Source organism: Neltuma alba, unplaced genomic scaffold (genome assembly GCF_004799145.2).
Source record: "Neltuma alba isolate B1F8T4 unplaced genomic scaffold, ASM479914v2 tig00011507_pilon, whole genome shotgun sequence".
NCBI lineage: Eukaryota > Viridiplantae > Streptophyta > Magnoliopsida > Fabales > Fabaceae > Neltuma > Neltuma alba.
In genome coordinates, this window is record NW_021636175.1 from 173,113 (window position 1) to 188,175 (window position 15,063).

The window sequence follows — 15,063 nt, forward strand, 5'->3', positions numbered from 1 at the left end:
TCTATTAAAATTAAATGGATTGGCCTGTTACACCTCAGGCATTTCTTGGGTCATAAGCCCATTTAGATCAAGAATGGGCCTCAAATTCTACTAAACATCGATAGAAAGATAGGTGGCCCACTCCAAGAGTAGGATTATGCTTGCATTTCATTTTCTTTATTATTTTCTGTTATTAATTCCATGAATAGTTTTTGGAAAGAATTATTTTTCAATATATAATCCAGAAGACTTGAGAGTGAGGGTTCATTATCAATAAAAATTCAAGAATAGGTGGTGAAGTGCTGATGGGCTCGAGAATGGGCTTCAGGATAATTAGCTAATTAAGATCTGGCCCATATAAGAACTGCTGTTTATATTTGTGTTTATTATTTTATTTTATAATATGCATTATATTGAGGTAAAAAAATTTATATTATTTATTTGGGTTTTTCTGTATGATGAAATAATTTATTTAGCAATTATTTAATTTTATATTATTTTTTACGCTGCATATTTACTTTATATGGTCTTTAATGAAAGCATTCATTTCTTTTAATTTTTTTCTTTATATTATGATTATTAACGCATGCTATTATTAGATATATTTAATTTTCAAATTTGTTTCTTACTTCTAAAACTCAATTTAGGACAGGTGAATTTTAAATTATTTAAGAGAAAATTGCTATTTACTAGCCAATTGTTCAAATTTATCAAATAAAATCACATATAGTATAATTATAAGACATATAATTCATTTGGTTGTACACTTTTACATATACAAATACATATAGATGCTCAGACTTTAAAGTTAAAGTTTTATGTAATTTTAACATTTATACCTTCACGTAAACTTGAAATGTCAATATTTGCGCAATTAATATAATTCTAATGAAAAGGAAATTTTACTGCTGCCACAAGCCAAAAGTCAAAAGCAAAAGATGGATGGAGGCGCCGGTAAGGAGCATTAAATAAATGGCCTTGGGTAGGATGGAAAAAATAGAGGAAAACTACAATATTTTTATTAATAAAATATAATAATTGACAACACACAATAATATAATACTTCCCAGTAATGTTAAGAAACATGGATAATAATTATAAAATTTAAGGGAAAATCCAATTTTATGATCTAAAAAAATTCAAAATTTGGATTGAATAGAAATGAGGAATGACTGAATGAGGTTCATTATATTGCTAATGAATAGCATGACATATTATGTTTATATGTGACATATATATATGTATATAATGAAAAATAATTAATTTTTTTTTCCTATATCTATGTATGCACACATTTTTTTTGAAATTTGTTGACATTGTAAAAGAAACCATATCGATAAGAATGATTTATGCTTCACGCCAAAGTTAATTAACTAACTTGATAAACTAAAGTTACAGTTAATTACTCACACAAATAATTCTATAACAATTCCAACAAAGTTGTCACTCATCCTATTTTGCAGTTACAAACTCATAATATGATCTTAACTAAAATGGCGCCGCAGTAATATATATATATATATATATATATATTTCCATTCAGAGATAACACTAACTGGTTTAAAATTTTTTAGTTAACATCGAAAAGAGATTTAGGAATTTCAAGAAAATTAATAATAACTAAAAAAAATTAAGTAAGAAAATATATTGATGCGATCTTAATTAAAAAACACAATTTGGAATACTGAAGTAATAATTATGATACTTGTTGACTAGGCTGAGAAAATTCAGAATAGAATGAATTGGCAGGGACAAAGATTCAGGCTAGCTAATTGAACGTAGTACACTTGCACTTCACTCACTGCTTGAGATTCGTTTGGTGTAACCTCTTTTGGTTCTTTCACCTGCTCATTATCCACTTCCATGCTCCACACTGGATACCACATCGCTCCCATTTAATTTTACCTTAACTACCAGCAAATATAGCTACATTCTGTCTTATAGCCTAATAATAATATGAAATTTTTTTATAAGTAAGAAGTTATGAGTTCGATTCTACTTACTGAATAGCCAATGACTTTGTATCTTAGTGAGATGAATGCTCTTCTAAAAGTGGAAAGAATTCCCGTACTTTTAATTTATTTTTTTTAAAATGTGAACAGGAAAAATTCTTCTTACAGGTTTTTATTAATGCATCTTTAAATTTAACACTTGAATTCAAGGTCATTGGTTAGGATAACATGGCTGTGGATCAGATGAGTTAATTAGTTAAGAGATGGTTAATTGATGTTTAATATTTTTATTGTTACGGGCTTACTTAGATCCTAGCTACTGCATATACTACTCTAGTTCTTATTATTTGTTCCTTTTAAGAGTTTTTTTTGCATACAAAAGAGAGAGTATTAAAGAGCTAAAATCTTCCATTTTTGCCCTTATTAAGGAGATCATTAAATACTATTAGTATGTTTTCTCTCACTCGTTCATTCTATCTTCACTTTTATTATAATTATTAATAGGGATAGAATTGGAAATGAAGCATTAACAAGGGTACAAGTGACAAATAAAAAAGAACCAAAATCTCTTCCTACAAGTGAGAAATAATAGACCAAAGTGGTGCACTAGTAGAACATTGGTGGGAGCACACCTGCTAAAACAGATGCAGAGTAATTATAATTTAGGCAACCCCACCATCCACTAGTACCAAAGTGAGGAAACTTAGTTGATGGTTTAATTTACGGCATGAAATTAATAGAACGGAGTAAAATAGTTTAGTTTGTAATAGAAAATTATTGCTTGTCAATAGTTTTTAAAATAATAACAAAAAAGAAGTGATTTTTTTAAAAGACACAATAAGTACTACCTCCATTAAATATAAGCAATAATGGAAAACGCCATGCAAATATATCAAATTTTTGTCTGAAAAATTGTCTTTTCCGGATTTTTTGCCCTCAATAATTGGAGTACTACTAGTTGGGTAATAATCATTCTAGCGGAGATAAGTACTCCAACTCCTATATTTATAAGGGATATTTTTAGAAATAACGCGTTAAATATTCACAAAAGCCTGTGATATTATATACCCGTCTGCTTCTAAAAATAAATTGTACTACAAAATAAGTCTTATATTTAGGATCAGAGTAGTACTATTGTTTATATTAGTTAACAAAAGTATTGATATTATGACTCAAATTTTTATAATCTATTATGATTATTTATATTTATTACATCATGACCTAAAATCTATTATATCTCCGTCATATTTATAATTAAAAGTTTAGGAGATATTATTTGTAAGCCAAATAAATATTTTCAATTGGTTTTTTAGAAGCTCTATATATATGTATAGTCTCTCCATTATTCTCACATAGACGAGCGCCATGAGACAATTATTGTAAGATCCTCTTTTTTTTTTTTGGCCAAATATAGCAGAATTTCTTGCTTGTTGCCTGTGGCTTTTTTGGTTTCTGGTGTTTTTTCATGTTAAATTTTGCGGGTCATATTCTATTATGATCTCTTATTTTACGATTCTTTAGTTTACAATTGTTGAATATTTTAATATGATGATACTGCTTCTCTTTGACACGCTTCCCAACACAAGGTTGATCCTATTTCACTGCTGTATATGTGGGACGTCTTATCCTAATTATAAGATCTAGTTTATTAAAAATTGCACTATAAACTAAATTTTATATTTATAACCAGAGGGAGCAGTACATATACTAACAACGAAGGGAGTAGTGTGCTATATATATATATAATGTATCTTCCCTTCCCTTTATCAGTCCCACTCTTCTATTGAAAGTAATTTCATTGGGGGCATTATGGTTAGACATTAATGTAAACAACTTTTTTCTAGTGAGATGAAGATTCCAATCTCGATTCGTCGTATTAAGAAATATTGCTGCCACTAGATTCAATTCCTGTAGGTCAAATTGATTCCCCTCTTGTCCCTTCTTTTACAAGACAACAAGACCATGAACAATTTGATTACATGAAATCGGAAATGAGACAACCCGTATCCTCTTTATTTGTAAAAGCAACTATATATAATGTACCTGGATATAGCAATATTAAAAGTACATGCTAAGTGAAGTTAATTGTGAGATGTGTGCGTGTCACACACAAATACTTTTTTTTTTTTTTGTGTGGTTGGTATCACATTCTCTCCAGATATACGAGACGTATAAGCTTTAACACATAAGTGCATATATACACACACACACTGCAAAATCATATATACAAGGCTCTCTGGCCAAAAAAAAAGAAGAAGTCATATATACATACAAGGTGTCTTCGAAAGTGATGAGAAATAAAGGAATGAGAATATATATATATATATATATATATATAAAAGAAGATAGAATTTGACAAAAGATAAGCGTTCAGAATTCAAACTTCTCATACACATAAATCTCATTAATGGTCTCTTCTCTATCTCTCTCCATCTTCATCTCCACAAAGCACACCCCCCTAGCCATACGATCATCATCTTGGTGTACATAATGAAGAACAATAACCATTATATGTATTTGTTTGTGTACAAAGCTAGCTTGGGCAGGTGGCTATAAGGTGTATATAGATATAGCTACCACAAAAAACTGGTAAGCTGAGAAGAAGAGGTCTGAGATTCTTCGAGATCGTTGGAAGGAGAATGAGCATGCCTCCCTTCGTACGTTGTTATCACCATCCTTGGATCCTCTGCTAGCCTCTCCACCCTCTTCTTCACCCTACAGTTATCCTGTGTGCACCGATAATAGCTCCTGCCACACATGTTCTCAACAACATCGATCAATATTCCTTAATTACCCAACACACAAACACACACGCATCCCAGTCCTTTGCTACAGAATCTATATGTACACAGAAAACTTGGCAAACATATTCTAAGTCATGTTTTTTATTATCTAGCTGCCGGTGGTGCATTGGTCTCTGAGATAATCTTCAACGTTTAATTATTTTCAAGCACATCATGAGATTGAATAGGGGAAAAAATGGAAAGACTGAATAATATGGCATGTTCGTAATCATTTTCAAGGGCACGAAGTTCTATAAAGTGCATTTTTTCTGGTGTAAATCTGTCTGCTCTCGGGTGGGAATTACTAGATTTTATGGCCTTCTAGTTGCTTCTTGCTATTCATTCTTCATCAAATTGCTTATACTGTAACAGGTATAAGTGGGGCTAGTAATTAATTAATTAGGTTAGACCACATTGTCTTAGGCTCGGTTTGGATTAGCGTTTAAAATCATTTATAAACACGTTTTACGTAAGTCGAGATAAAGCTCTTCTTACATATTTATCTTGTATTTTATAAATCGTAATTTAAAAGTTATTTATAAATTATTTCAAATGTACTCTTATTATATTGTCAGGCTTTTATCCCTTCAGGCCGGTCTAAAACCAACAAAAAGCCTTTCAACTTTTTGTAATTTTGTGTCTGAAACCCTTTATGTCATTTTATTATATGGGATTCTAGCTAGCTAGCTGCTTTGACATGATCTATATCAAGTACTTGTTCGGTGAGGGTAATCGTCGTCCCCATATTCCTCAATAAATTAAAATTTTGCAGAAGCACTGGAAAAAGCAAAACACAATCATGATGAATGAACCTAATGAAAGATATATGGGATGGGAGGGAGAAAAACATGCAGAATTTGAAAGCATTGGGATACAACCGAGAGCTATATATATAATCAAGTACATATACACAAACACATGCCTTTAACCATTATATTCTTGTTGATGCGCAATATATACCTATAATTAATCAGACAAAAAGTAAGAGGATAATTTCAAGTGCAATTAAGGAGAAATGGAAATGACTATATATATATACACACACACCTGGGATGATGAGTATTCTTGACGACTTTTTGGCCGTACTTCCTCCACTTATAACCATCGTCTAACACGTCCACATCGCTCAGTGTCTTGAAGCAAAACCTGGGTTCTCTCACCTTCCTTCTTCCCTTCATTGATCTCTTCATCTTCATGGCAGAAACCCCAAGTTGATGATGATGATGATGAACTTCTCCTTCGCTTCTCTTAAAGTCACTCTCTTCTCCCCATGCCCTATACATCACATGCACTCACAAATCAATCCTCTCTTTAGCTATATATATGTAGATTTAACAAGACTTGATTATAGATTATTTCAAGGTTTTACGGACAAATTACTGAAAAAGAAAAGATATCTAGGGTTATAGGTACAACACATGATTCTGTTTAAGAGAGAGAAAGAGAGAGACAAGAGATCTTACCATGGATTAATTAGACCGGATCTATGGAGGGAAAGGAGTTGAGTGATGTCTTCTCTGATTGGCTTATGAGGTGAGAAGGAGATATGGGTTTCAGGTGTGAGATTTGGAGTTGGAGTAGTATTATTATTAGTAGAAGAAACTGCTTCAGATAGTGCGAGTGATGAAGAAGAAGAAGCAGATATGTCACTGAAGGATTTCAAAGCTGGTAATTGATTATTATGGCAATAATAAGGAGCCATAGAAGGAAAATTGATCAAACCCAGATTTACAGGGAAAGTAGAAAGCATCCCCATCTGATCCTGCTGCTGCTGCTCCTCCTGATAAAACAAGCTCTGCTGGTTCATAATAGCCTGATGAGACGACGCCGTTGACATTGAATCGATCCCGTCTCTGATCTCACAACCTGATCTCTAATTTCACCAGCTTCAAGAAGACGATGATCTTCTAGGGCAAGCGTAGGCTCAAACGCTGAATTATATATATATATATCTTGCTTCAAAACTTGGACGACCAACTGATCGATATATAACGTCGTGAAACCACTTTACCTTTTCTTTTGCTTCGTCTTTTTAAGAGAATGGAGCTCTCAATTCGCTTGTCTTGTTATATATAATAAGCATGTGAAGGGGTGGGTGAGGGGTGGGAAGCGAGACGAGTGGTCGAACTCATTCTAGTTAATTACTTCAAAAAAGTAGTCTCATATGTATGTACAATTTTATCTTGCGTTAATATAATTTTTGTTCCCTCAAATTTGTCAAAGTCTCTCAAGTTTCAAACAATAGGTTTTGGTTTTTTAAGGGGCAAAATAGTCCAAGTTTTTTTATTAGATTATAAAAACTAATATTTTAAAAGAAAAGAAACTTGAAGGACCAAAATTTATAGTTTAAAATTTAAGGGATTAAAACTAAAATAAGAATAAAATTAAAAGACCAAAGTTTGTATTAACCCTTTTATCTTTTATATATCTCTTTTTTGTGTGTTTATTTCTCACTATATATATATATTGTTTATTTAATGAGAGAATTTTTTTTTCTCCCCTTCTTATGACTTTTGAAGTTTTCAACCAGAGCTGGCGGTTTGGACATATGGGGAGTGACTGCAAAAAGCTTGAAAATTCCATGTCCTTCATAGTTAGTGGAATTTTACTGTAGCGTATAGGTCAACAATACACGACAAATAGAGAGAGAGAGAGAGAGAGAGAGATTGGTATTACGGATTTGCCCTTAAAGTTATATGAAATTTCCATGCAGCAATAGGGTCGTGGTTACTCTACAAATGATTGTTGAAAGGGGCAAAAGCGAAACCTGTTGAGTGCTCAATAATAGAAACGGATACACACACATACATTGATATTGCAAAGTAGTGTATCAAATATAATTAGTGAGAGCCATGATTCAATTCACTCACCTTGTTCACCACAAGATCTTCTTTAAAAAGCACGAGAGAGAGAGAGAGAGAGAGAGAGAGAGAGCGGGGGGTGAGATCAATATGCACACACACACACACACACAAATTTGTACATATATTGATCACTTTCTAGGGTTTCTTTTTCTCTTTTGAGTCGTTTAATATAAAGAGCTGATCTCTCTCGCTGGACACCATGATATGAAAAAGATTTAGTTAGGACTTTAATTTGAAGAGCCCGAATTTTAAGAAATTAATGGAGATTTTGAGTTCTTTAATTTTATATCATTTTCCTTCAACAAAAAAAAAATCCAAGGATCGAACTCTCCTCAGCTTGAAAAAACAAATATCTCCATGATTACATTGTCATAAGTTATATATATATATATATATATATATAAATGAAGAATAAAATCTATCAATATCACTATCAGCATCTTCTCATTATAATATGTCATTGATGGTTATAATTTGTAACACGTTTTCTTGTTTCCATTTGGTTCCTTAACGCGGTCATCAGAGTTTTAATATTTATATATATTAATAATTATAAACTACAATGAGAATATATAATGTGTGTACTGTTTTAACTCTTTAACCCTAGTCTAACAGGGGATCTCTTCCCTATTTATTTTTAATATTTTTTAAATACTACTACTCATGAAGATATTATAGTGCAGCAAACACATTAGTCGCTTCATATAAAATGTCTATAGTTATTAGAGCTGACTAATTTGAATTAAACCGCATTAAAATACATGGGATCCAAAGCTCTCCCCATAATAATAGGTTAATAACCTTTTTTCCATGGACAACTCAGTTCTTAAAGACATGAACTTAAAAGATGATTGTATTTATTACACACTTGATTGAGAATAGTTGTCTCATATCCTAGTAAATCAATATTAATAGTGGAGATTTTTAATTTTCTTTTTTTTTTGGAGTGAAAAGTTTAGGTGAGTTGGGTTCCAAGACTTATCAGAGCAAAGACATGTCTTTAGATTTAAAAATGCTTACAGAAATACTCACAGATGGCTTATCAATAAGTTTTCATGTCGGCAGCAAGATTCGAATTCACAACTTTGTGAGTTATAGACTGACTCATTTACCAACTTAACCAATTCTTGTTGGTTTATTTTTTATTTTTTTTGAAAATATGAGTGATCATGAAAGAATCTTGGGGGCATATCCATCACACAATATCTGTGCATCGGCGGTGAAGATATGATTATGATGATGTGAAAGAGGCCCAATTGACTTTGTTGCATCACAAAAGCTAATCGCCTTTTCTCAAACTCTCTTTTTCTCTTTTTAACTTTCTTTTAAATCTCTGCATCGATCTAACCCCACTTTCACCCACCTTTTCTCTCAAATTCCAAAACGACCTTGTAATATATTTATTTATATGTATATATCCTTATATATCATCGGTTACTGTTAACTTAATTCTGATGACAATCATGTCTTATAACTTTATCTCATTTGTTATGAGTCCAAATTAAATATTTTGTGGACCAACCTTGCCCCATTCAAACCCCTTTGTTTCTATCTCTGAGATTTACCATAATTCTCAATAATTACAATGTGTTGCTTTGTACTTTGATTTATCATCGCCCTTCTTTGTTTGTTAAACTGAGGATCAGAGACCACATAAAATGATGAACTTGGTTCATTTGCAGAAATTAATGAATGAAATCAAAAGTTGCTACTCAGTAAGAGTTACTGTAATGAAATTGTAAGTTAATGTTTTGATTTATTCATGAAATCCGTGAAAAACTATAATATCCTCACTCAAACGTCAGTGTGATATAATATTGCAAAGAGTGTAATATTATATTTGAACTGCAATACTGAAAAATATCAAAATTTGTATTTATATCTGAACTGCAATTTCTCCCTTTTTTAAAAAAATAAATTATCAAATAAAATCTTACTGCCGGGTGGTATTAATTCATTTCAGGTCAAAAAGTAGTATAATTTTTTGCCAACCAAAAAGGAGAATAATTACTTCAAGAAATATTAAATTTATATATAGATATATATACACACACACATCCTTGAGTTCTTTTTTTTTTTTTTAATTGCCAACATACATATGATTGAGTGCAATTATGTTTTCCTCTCCCAGCCTATTGATAAGAAGTTGCATAGTTAATAGCATTAGTTATAATTATATCAAACGACAAGGTCATAACAAGTGATTAAGATGTAATTAAGGCTTTAATTTTCCTTTTGTTTCTATTGACCAGCAAACACAACACAGTGAAGTGCATATTACTAAATACACAAGTTTTTCACACACACACACACCCCGAATATATATTGATAATGATAATATCAAAAGTACATTTTAGTGAGATATCAATTAAAAGAGCCATATGTGTGTGTATATATATATAAATGTATGATGACCGCAAATTTATTTATGAAGCATAGTGCTATTAAAGAATTATTTGAAAAGCTTGCCCTACCTCCGATGTAGTGTACATATATAGCTAGGAATCCAAGGTTTATATATATAGACATATATTTATTTACCAAAACTATTTTAAAAATTGCTAGAATTTCTGCAAAGAATATACAGGGAGACATCGCATGAAAGAAATCATGGCTTATGAGGCATATATAGTTGAGGGAAAGGAAAAGGAAAATTATAATGATTTAATTACTTTTATATGTTTGGATTGGGATTCTGAAAAAGATAAGTTACTAATTCAAGGACCAAATGTAATAATTATATATGAATTTATTATTATGTTTTTTAACAAGAAATAATTATCAGATTTTCTAATAATATCTATATTTTTTTAAAAAATATGATTATATTTTTAAAATGCTTAATATACATTCATGAATATGATTTTCAGAGATTAAAAAAAAGGATTCGGTTGGAAGTTAGGCTATCATCAGGGAAAAAAACGAAATTTTGTTTAAGAATATTTCTCTAATTGCGAAGAAAATTAAGCAGGTCGTCTCAAACAATTATAATGGTGAAATTTCATGAGAAATGGAATTTGCTGGCGTTAGGCAAACGTGATGATGATGTCATATGAGTACGTATAATGTAATGAAGGGAAATAACGTGGCACCAATATGTACAGCAAAAACCCTTGGTTTTACTAATTATTTAAATTCCAAATAATTAAATCCATACTTTATATTTTATAAATTTATTATTCTTTTCTTTATAATAATTTTTTTATGGCTGAAGTAAAAGTGAGAAAGGCAATGTGCGGTGGCAAGCGACATCATTTCATTTTGTCTCTGCTTATGCCCTCTCATTATTCCCCTTCAGATTATTTCCTGTTTATCACTCTCACTTTTTTCTTTTTGCTTTTTGTTTAAAAATTTATTTATTTTATTTATTATGAATTTGCCAAAGTTGCTTTCTCTTTTGAGCCCAAATTATACTAATCATGAGATTACTAGTAATACACCAACCAATCATTTTAATCGTTCCTACATTATTGTATTTGAAATACATAAACCCATCATTATTCCACTTTCAACTTCTTAATCAAAGAACCAATATTATATATACTGAGTAATCATGATTTTCACAGACAGAAAAAAATACTATCTTCAGTTCTTGATATAAGACCTCGTTTGACTTTTATTTTTTTTTTCTAAATATAAGACTCTAATCCACTTTGTTTCTCATATTTATTCATTTTTTTCAAGATAGTCCTTCTAATAATGATAGTTCTAACCAATAAACTTGATTAACAAGTATATTTTAGAAAAGATAATACCTATTTATTACAAATAACTAACTTAATTTGTTTTCTTAATCTACTCAAATTAGTCAATTAGCTTTATATTTAGGACCGGAGATAGGACAATGTTGTGTACAAATTATGCAAATGTGTGTGGGTGTGTGTGTTTCATTTATATCAGCAAAAGAGACAATAATTTGTCAGGCAAAAAAAAAAACAGAGAGAGGGACAATAATTTCGCACAATTTTATTCTCTTTAATTATATTACTTTTCCGTTGGCAGAAAAAAAATAATTATATTACTTTTCCTTAATTAGCTGTCGAAACAAAGCTTAAAGCCACAGTTGAGACATTTTCTCTCGTACCTAATTGACTTTAATTAACTTTTGTCTTACGAGAAAATTGCTTTTACTGTTGGGAGCTTGGTCCTTCCATGAACAATAAAGCATATTTTGTTTCACTTTTTATCACGAGAAAATAAAAGGCACATATTTTGTTGTACAAATTAAACCATGAGTAACTTTCTCAATTTTGAATAATTGATGTTTCAAAACTGAACTAAAAACAAACTCATCAACTTTTACGTTGGACCTTTTCAGGAAAATTACTGATCTTTCTGTATATTTCACAACATAATGTAATTTACATAGTAAGATTTCATTTGTCTTGCATATGTCAACACACACACACACACAATTTAAGAGATTGATAAAAAGTCAGCATGCATAATGTTAAAAGCAAAATATATTACACTTATTTTCAAAATATCAAAATTTTAAAATGTTCAAAGCTATTTTTTTATAAGTATATTAACACTCACACAAATAGTTTGAACTTGTGACCTCGCTCCTAAAGAAGAAGTTGGTGCCACTGGACTTAAGGGTTATTGGCATATTTCAAAAATATTTAGAAGCAGTGCTTCGAATCAATTTGAATCATCAATGTATTTATATATGTAAAATTTATTAAAAAAATTGAACTATTCATAAATCATACTAGTACGTACTATTTAACATTGATACATACTACATAGGATCTACATATAGAGTTGGGTTAAAGTGCATTTAGCACCCCGAAATATTTTCTCAGGTGCATCCAGCATCTTAAAATATTTTGTAATGCCTCTAGCATCCTGAAATATTTTTTTAAGTGTATCTGACACCATAAAGTATTTTTTAGTACATTCAGCATCTCAAAGTATTTTTTTAGGTGCGTTCAGCACCAAAAAATATATTTTGGTACATCCAGTACTAAGGCAAAAAAAAAAAAAACTTCAAGGTGCCGGGTGCCCCTAAAAAACACTTCGAGGTACTGGATGCACAGGAAAATACTTTAGAGTGTTGGATACATCTGAGAAAATATTTTGAAGTGTTGGATACACCTTAACCCTATACAGTTTTGGCAAGTTTTAGTGTTAGTATGTCATCACTATATGTTGATAAAATATCCATAAAAAATGCTTTTTCATATGGACAAAATGACACATCTTTTACTATATGTAATATGTGTGAAAACAGGTTTAGTTTTGCAATAAGAAATATGTGATTTATATTTACTTCATGTTATAATAATATGACATAAAAATATTGGCCGAAATTAGTATTACTTCCAATCCTGAATATAAAGTTTACTTTATAATATAATTAATTACAAGATGAAATTTATATCAAGGACAGGAAATAATATAATGCACAGGCAATCAAGGGTAAGTAGCTTATATATTTGTTTTAAAAGTCATGTTATATATTCAGCATCACTAGAATTAATTGATATATGGAATTACACGTCAAAAATACAAAAACGCATATGCTCATCTGATTCTTAATATAAGACCCATTTAACTAATTTGATTTGATTCAAGAAGTTATGTAAGTTAATTAATTATAAGAAATGTGATATGTTTTTCCTAAAACACCATAATCATCTTTCTTAATATCTTCTCTCCCTTGTCTACTTGATTATGGTTGAGGGAGTATCCATAAGGGTAATTTAGAAAAAATTGATAAATATGAGAAATGGGTCTTGTATTTAGGATCAAAATCAACTCAACGATCGGGTCATATATTAAGAACCAGAAGAGTATTATATATATATATATATATGAAATAATGTAAAATGGCAGCAACGAAATGATTGCCCCCACGCACCTCAATCTGTGAATTCTTGTCCCCATCCCAGCCCCCCCACATGCTCTGAATCTATACCAATTGATAAAATATAATTCAGAACACGTCCCCATCCCATTCCTATTCCCACTCTCATTTTCAATTTCAAATTCAAATTCCAACTTCTTTTCCGTTTATATGCAAACACCCTCTTCATTATGTTCAATGCTTAATGGTCGTACCACCTTAATGAACTCCATGACTTCCGAGCTTGAAATATGGAATAATTAAATGATGATTTTTCACGCGCACATGAATAGAATGATGATGTTTTTATTACATATATGTATGTACGTACGTATGAGGAATAGACAGTACTAATTAATTAGATTATTAAAACCAAGAAAGAAATGGTTGGGAAGTCAACTATATAGATAAGCTAACAAGAGAAAAGTAATTAAGGAAACTATATCATCATATTAGGCTAAAGAGAAGGTATAGTTTGTATGGATTAAGGTAGGATTATGAACTTAGTGAAATGTCTCTTAGGATTCTAAGCTCATGGGGCTAAAAGATGTACTTCTCTGTTTTCAAATGGAGGGTTAGATTTAGTCTTGGATATAAAACTTTAATTTATTTTATCTTTTATATTTATTAATTTTTTTAAAAATTAATTTATCTAGCTAAATTATACACTTTTTCCTGTCAAACCTAACTTATAAACTGATTTGTAATTTAATGTTCAATATTACTATTTTGAAAAAATTATGTTATATTTATTATGATAAACTAATTTATTTAATTTTTAATTTACTTAAATTAGTTAATAAATATCTTTTATATTAAGAATTATTATGAGATGTTTCAAGAAAGGTATTTAATTATCAAAAAGCTTCAATAATAAATGAGCAGCACAAATCTGTTGACTATTTCTGTGTCAGAGCCTATCATTGCACACTTCTTAATTGTTATAAGATTTTTGGGTAATTTTAAAATCTTTTCTTGACTCTTTACGGTAATTTTTCCAAATAAATCAGCACGCAGAAGAGAGTTTAAGAGGAGTTGAAGAGGCAAAAACAAAACATCTTTTACATACTACCTTTGATTCTTAATATAAGAGTTAGTTGATTAATTTGACTGATTAGTTAAGTTAGTTATTTATAATAAATAACTATTGTCTTTTTTAAAATATCCTTGTTAATCAAGTACATTGGTTAAAACTATCATTGTCACACAGACTACTTTGAAAAAAATAAATAAATATAAAAGATAAAGTGGATTAAGACTTTATATTTAAAACTAAAATAAAAATCAAACAATTTCTGATATTAAGGACAAAAATAATACAATATTAAATGTGAAGGGCTGAAGGCCCTCGACAAAAATACTTGGACGTGCGTGGTAACTGATGTGTTGCTCTAGTTTTTAACAAAAATCACTTATTATTACATATTAAAAAAATATTAAATTGATAAAAAATTTATTTTTCTTTTATATTTATAAATTATTCTTATATTTCTTCCTTCTTCCTCTCTTTCCATTGAGAATTAAATAAAGGTACAGTTAAAAAACAAACATTTTAAATATACTACAGATGACTTATATTTAGGACCAAAACTTTCTCCCTTGTCAATTTAATGCATTTATTAACATGCGAGGAT

At 30.2% G+C, this 15,063-nt stretch overlaps 1 protein-coding gene across 1 annotated transcript; it reads right to left on the bottom strand.

Moving 5' to 3' along the window:
• Positions 1 to 4,229: 4,229 nt before the first annotated feature.
• On the bottom strand, positions 4,230 to 6,719 carry LOC114714478 (probable WRKY transcription factor 13). Its single transcript, XM_028899220.1, has 3 exons — positions 6,178 to 6,719; positions 5,762 to 5,989; positions 4,230 to 4,679 (listed from the first exon to the last, which is right to left on the bottom strand). Exons 1-3 carry the CDS (start codon positions 6,549 to 6,551, stop codon positions 4,505 to 4,507), a joined length of 777 nt encoding a protein of 258 aa, XP_028755053.1. The 5' UTR covers positions 6,552 to 6,719; the 3' UTR covers positions 4,230 to 4,504.
• Between the last annotated feature and the right edge of the window lie 8,344 nt (positions 6,720 to 15,063).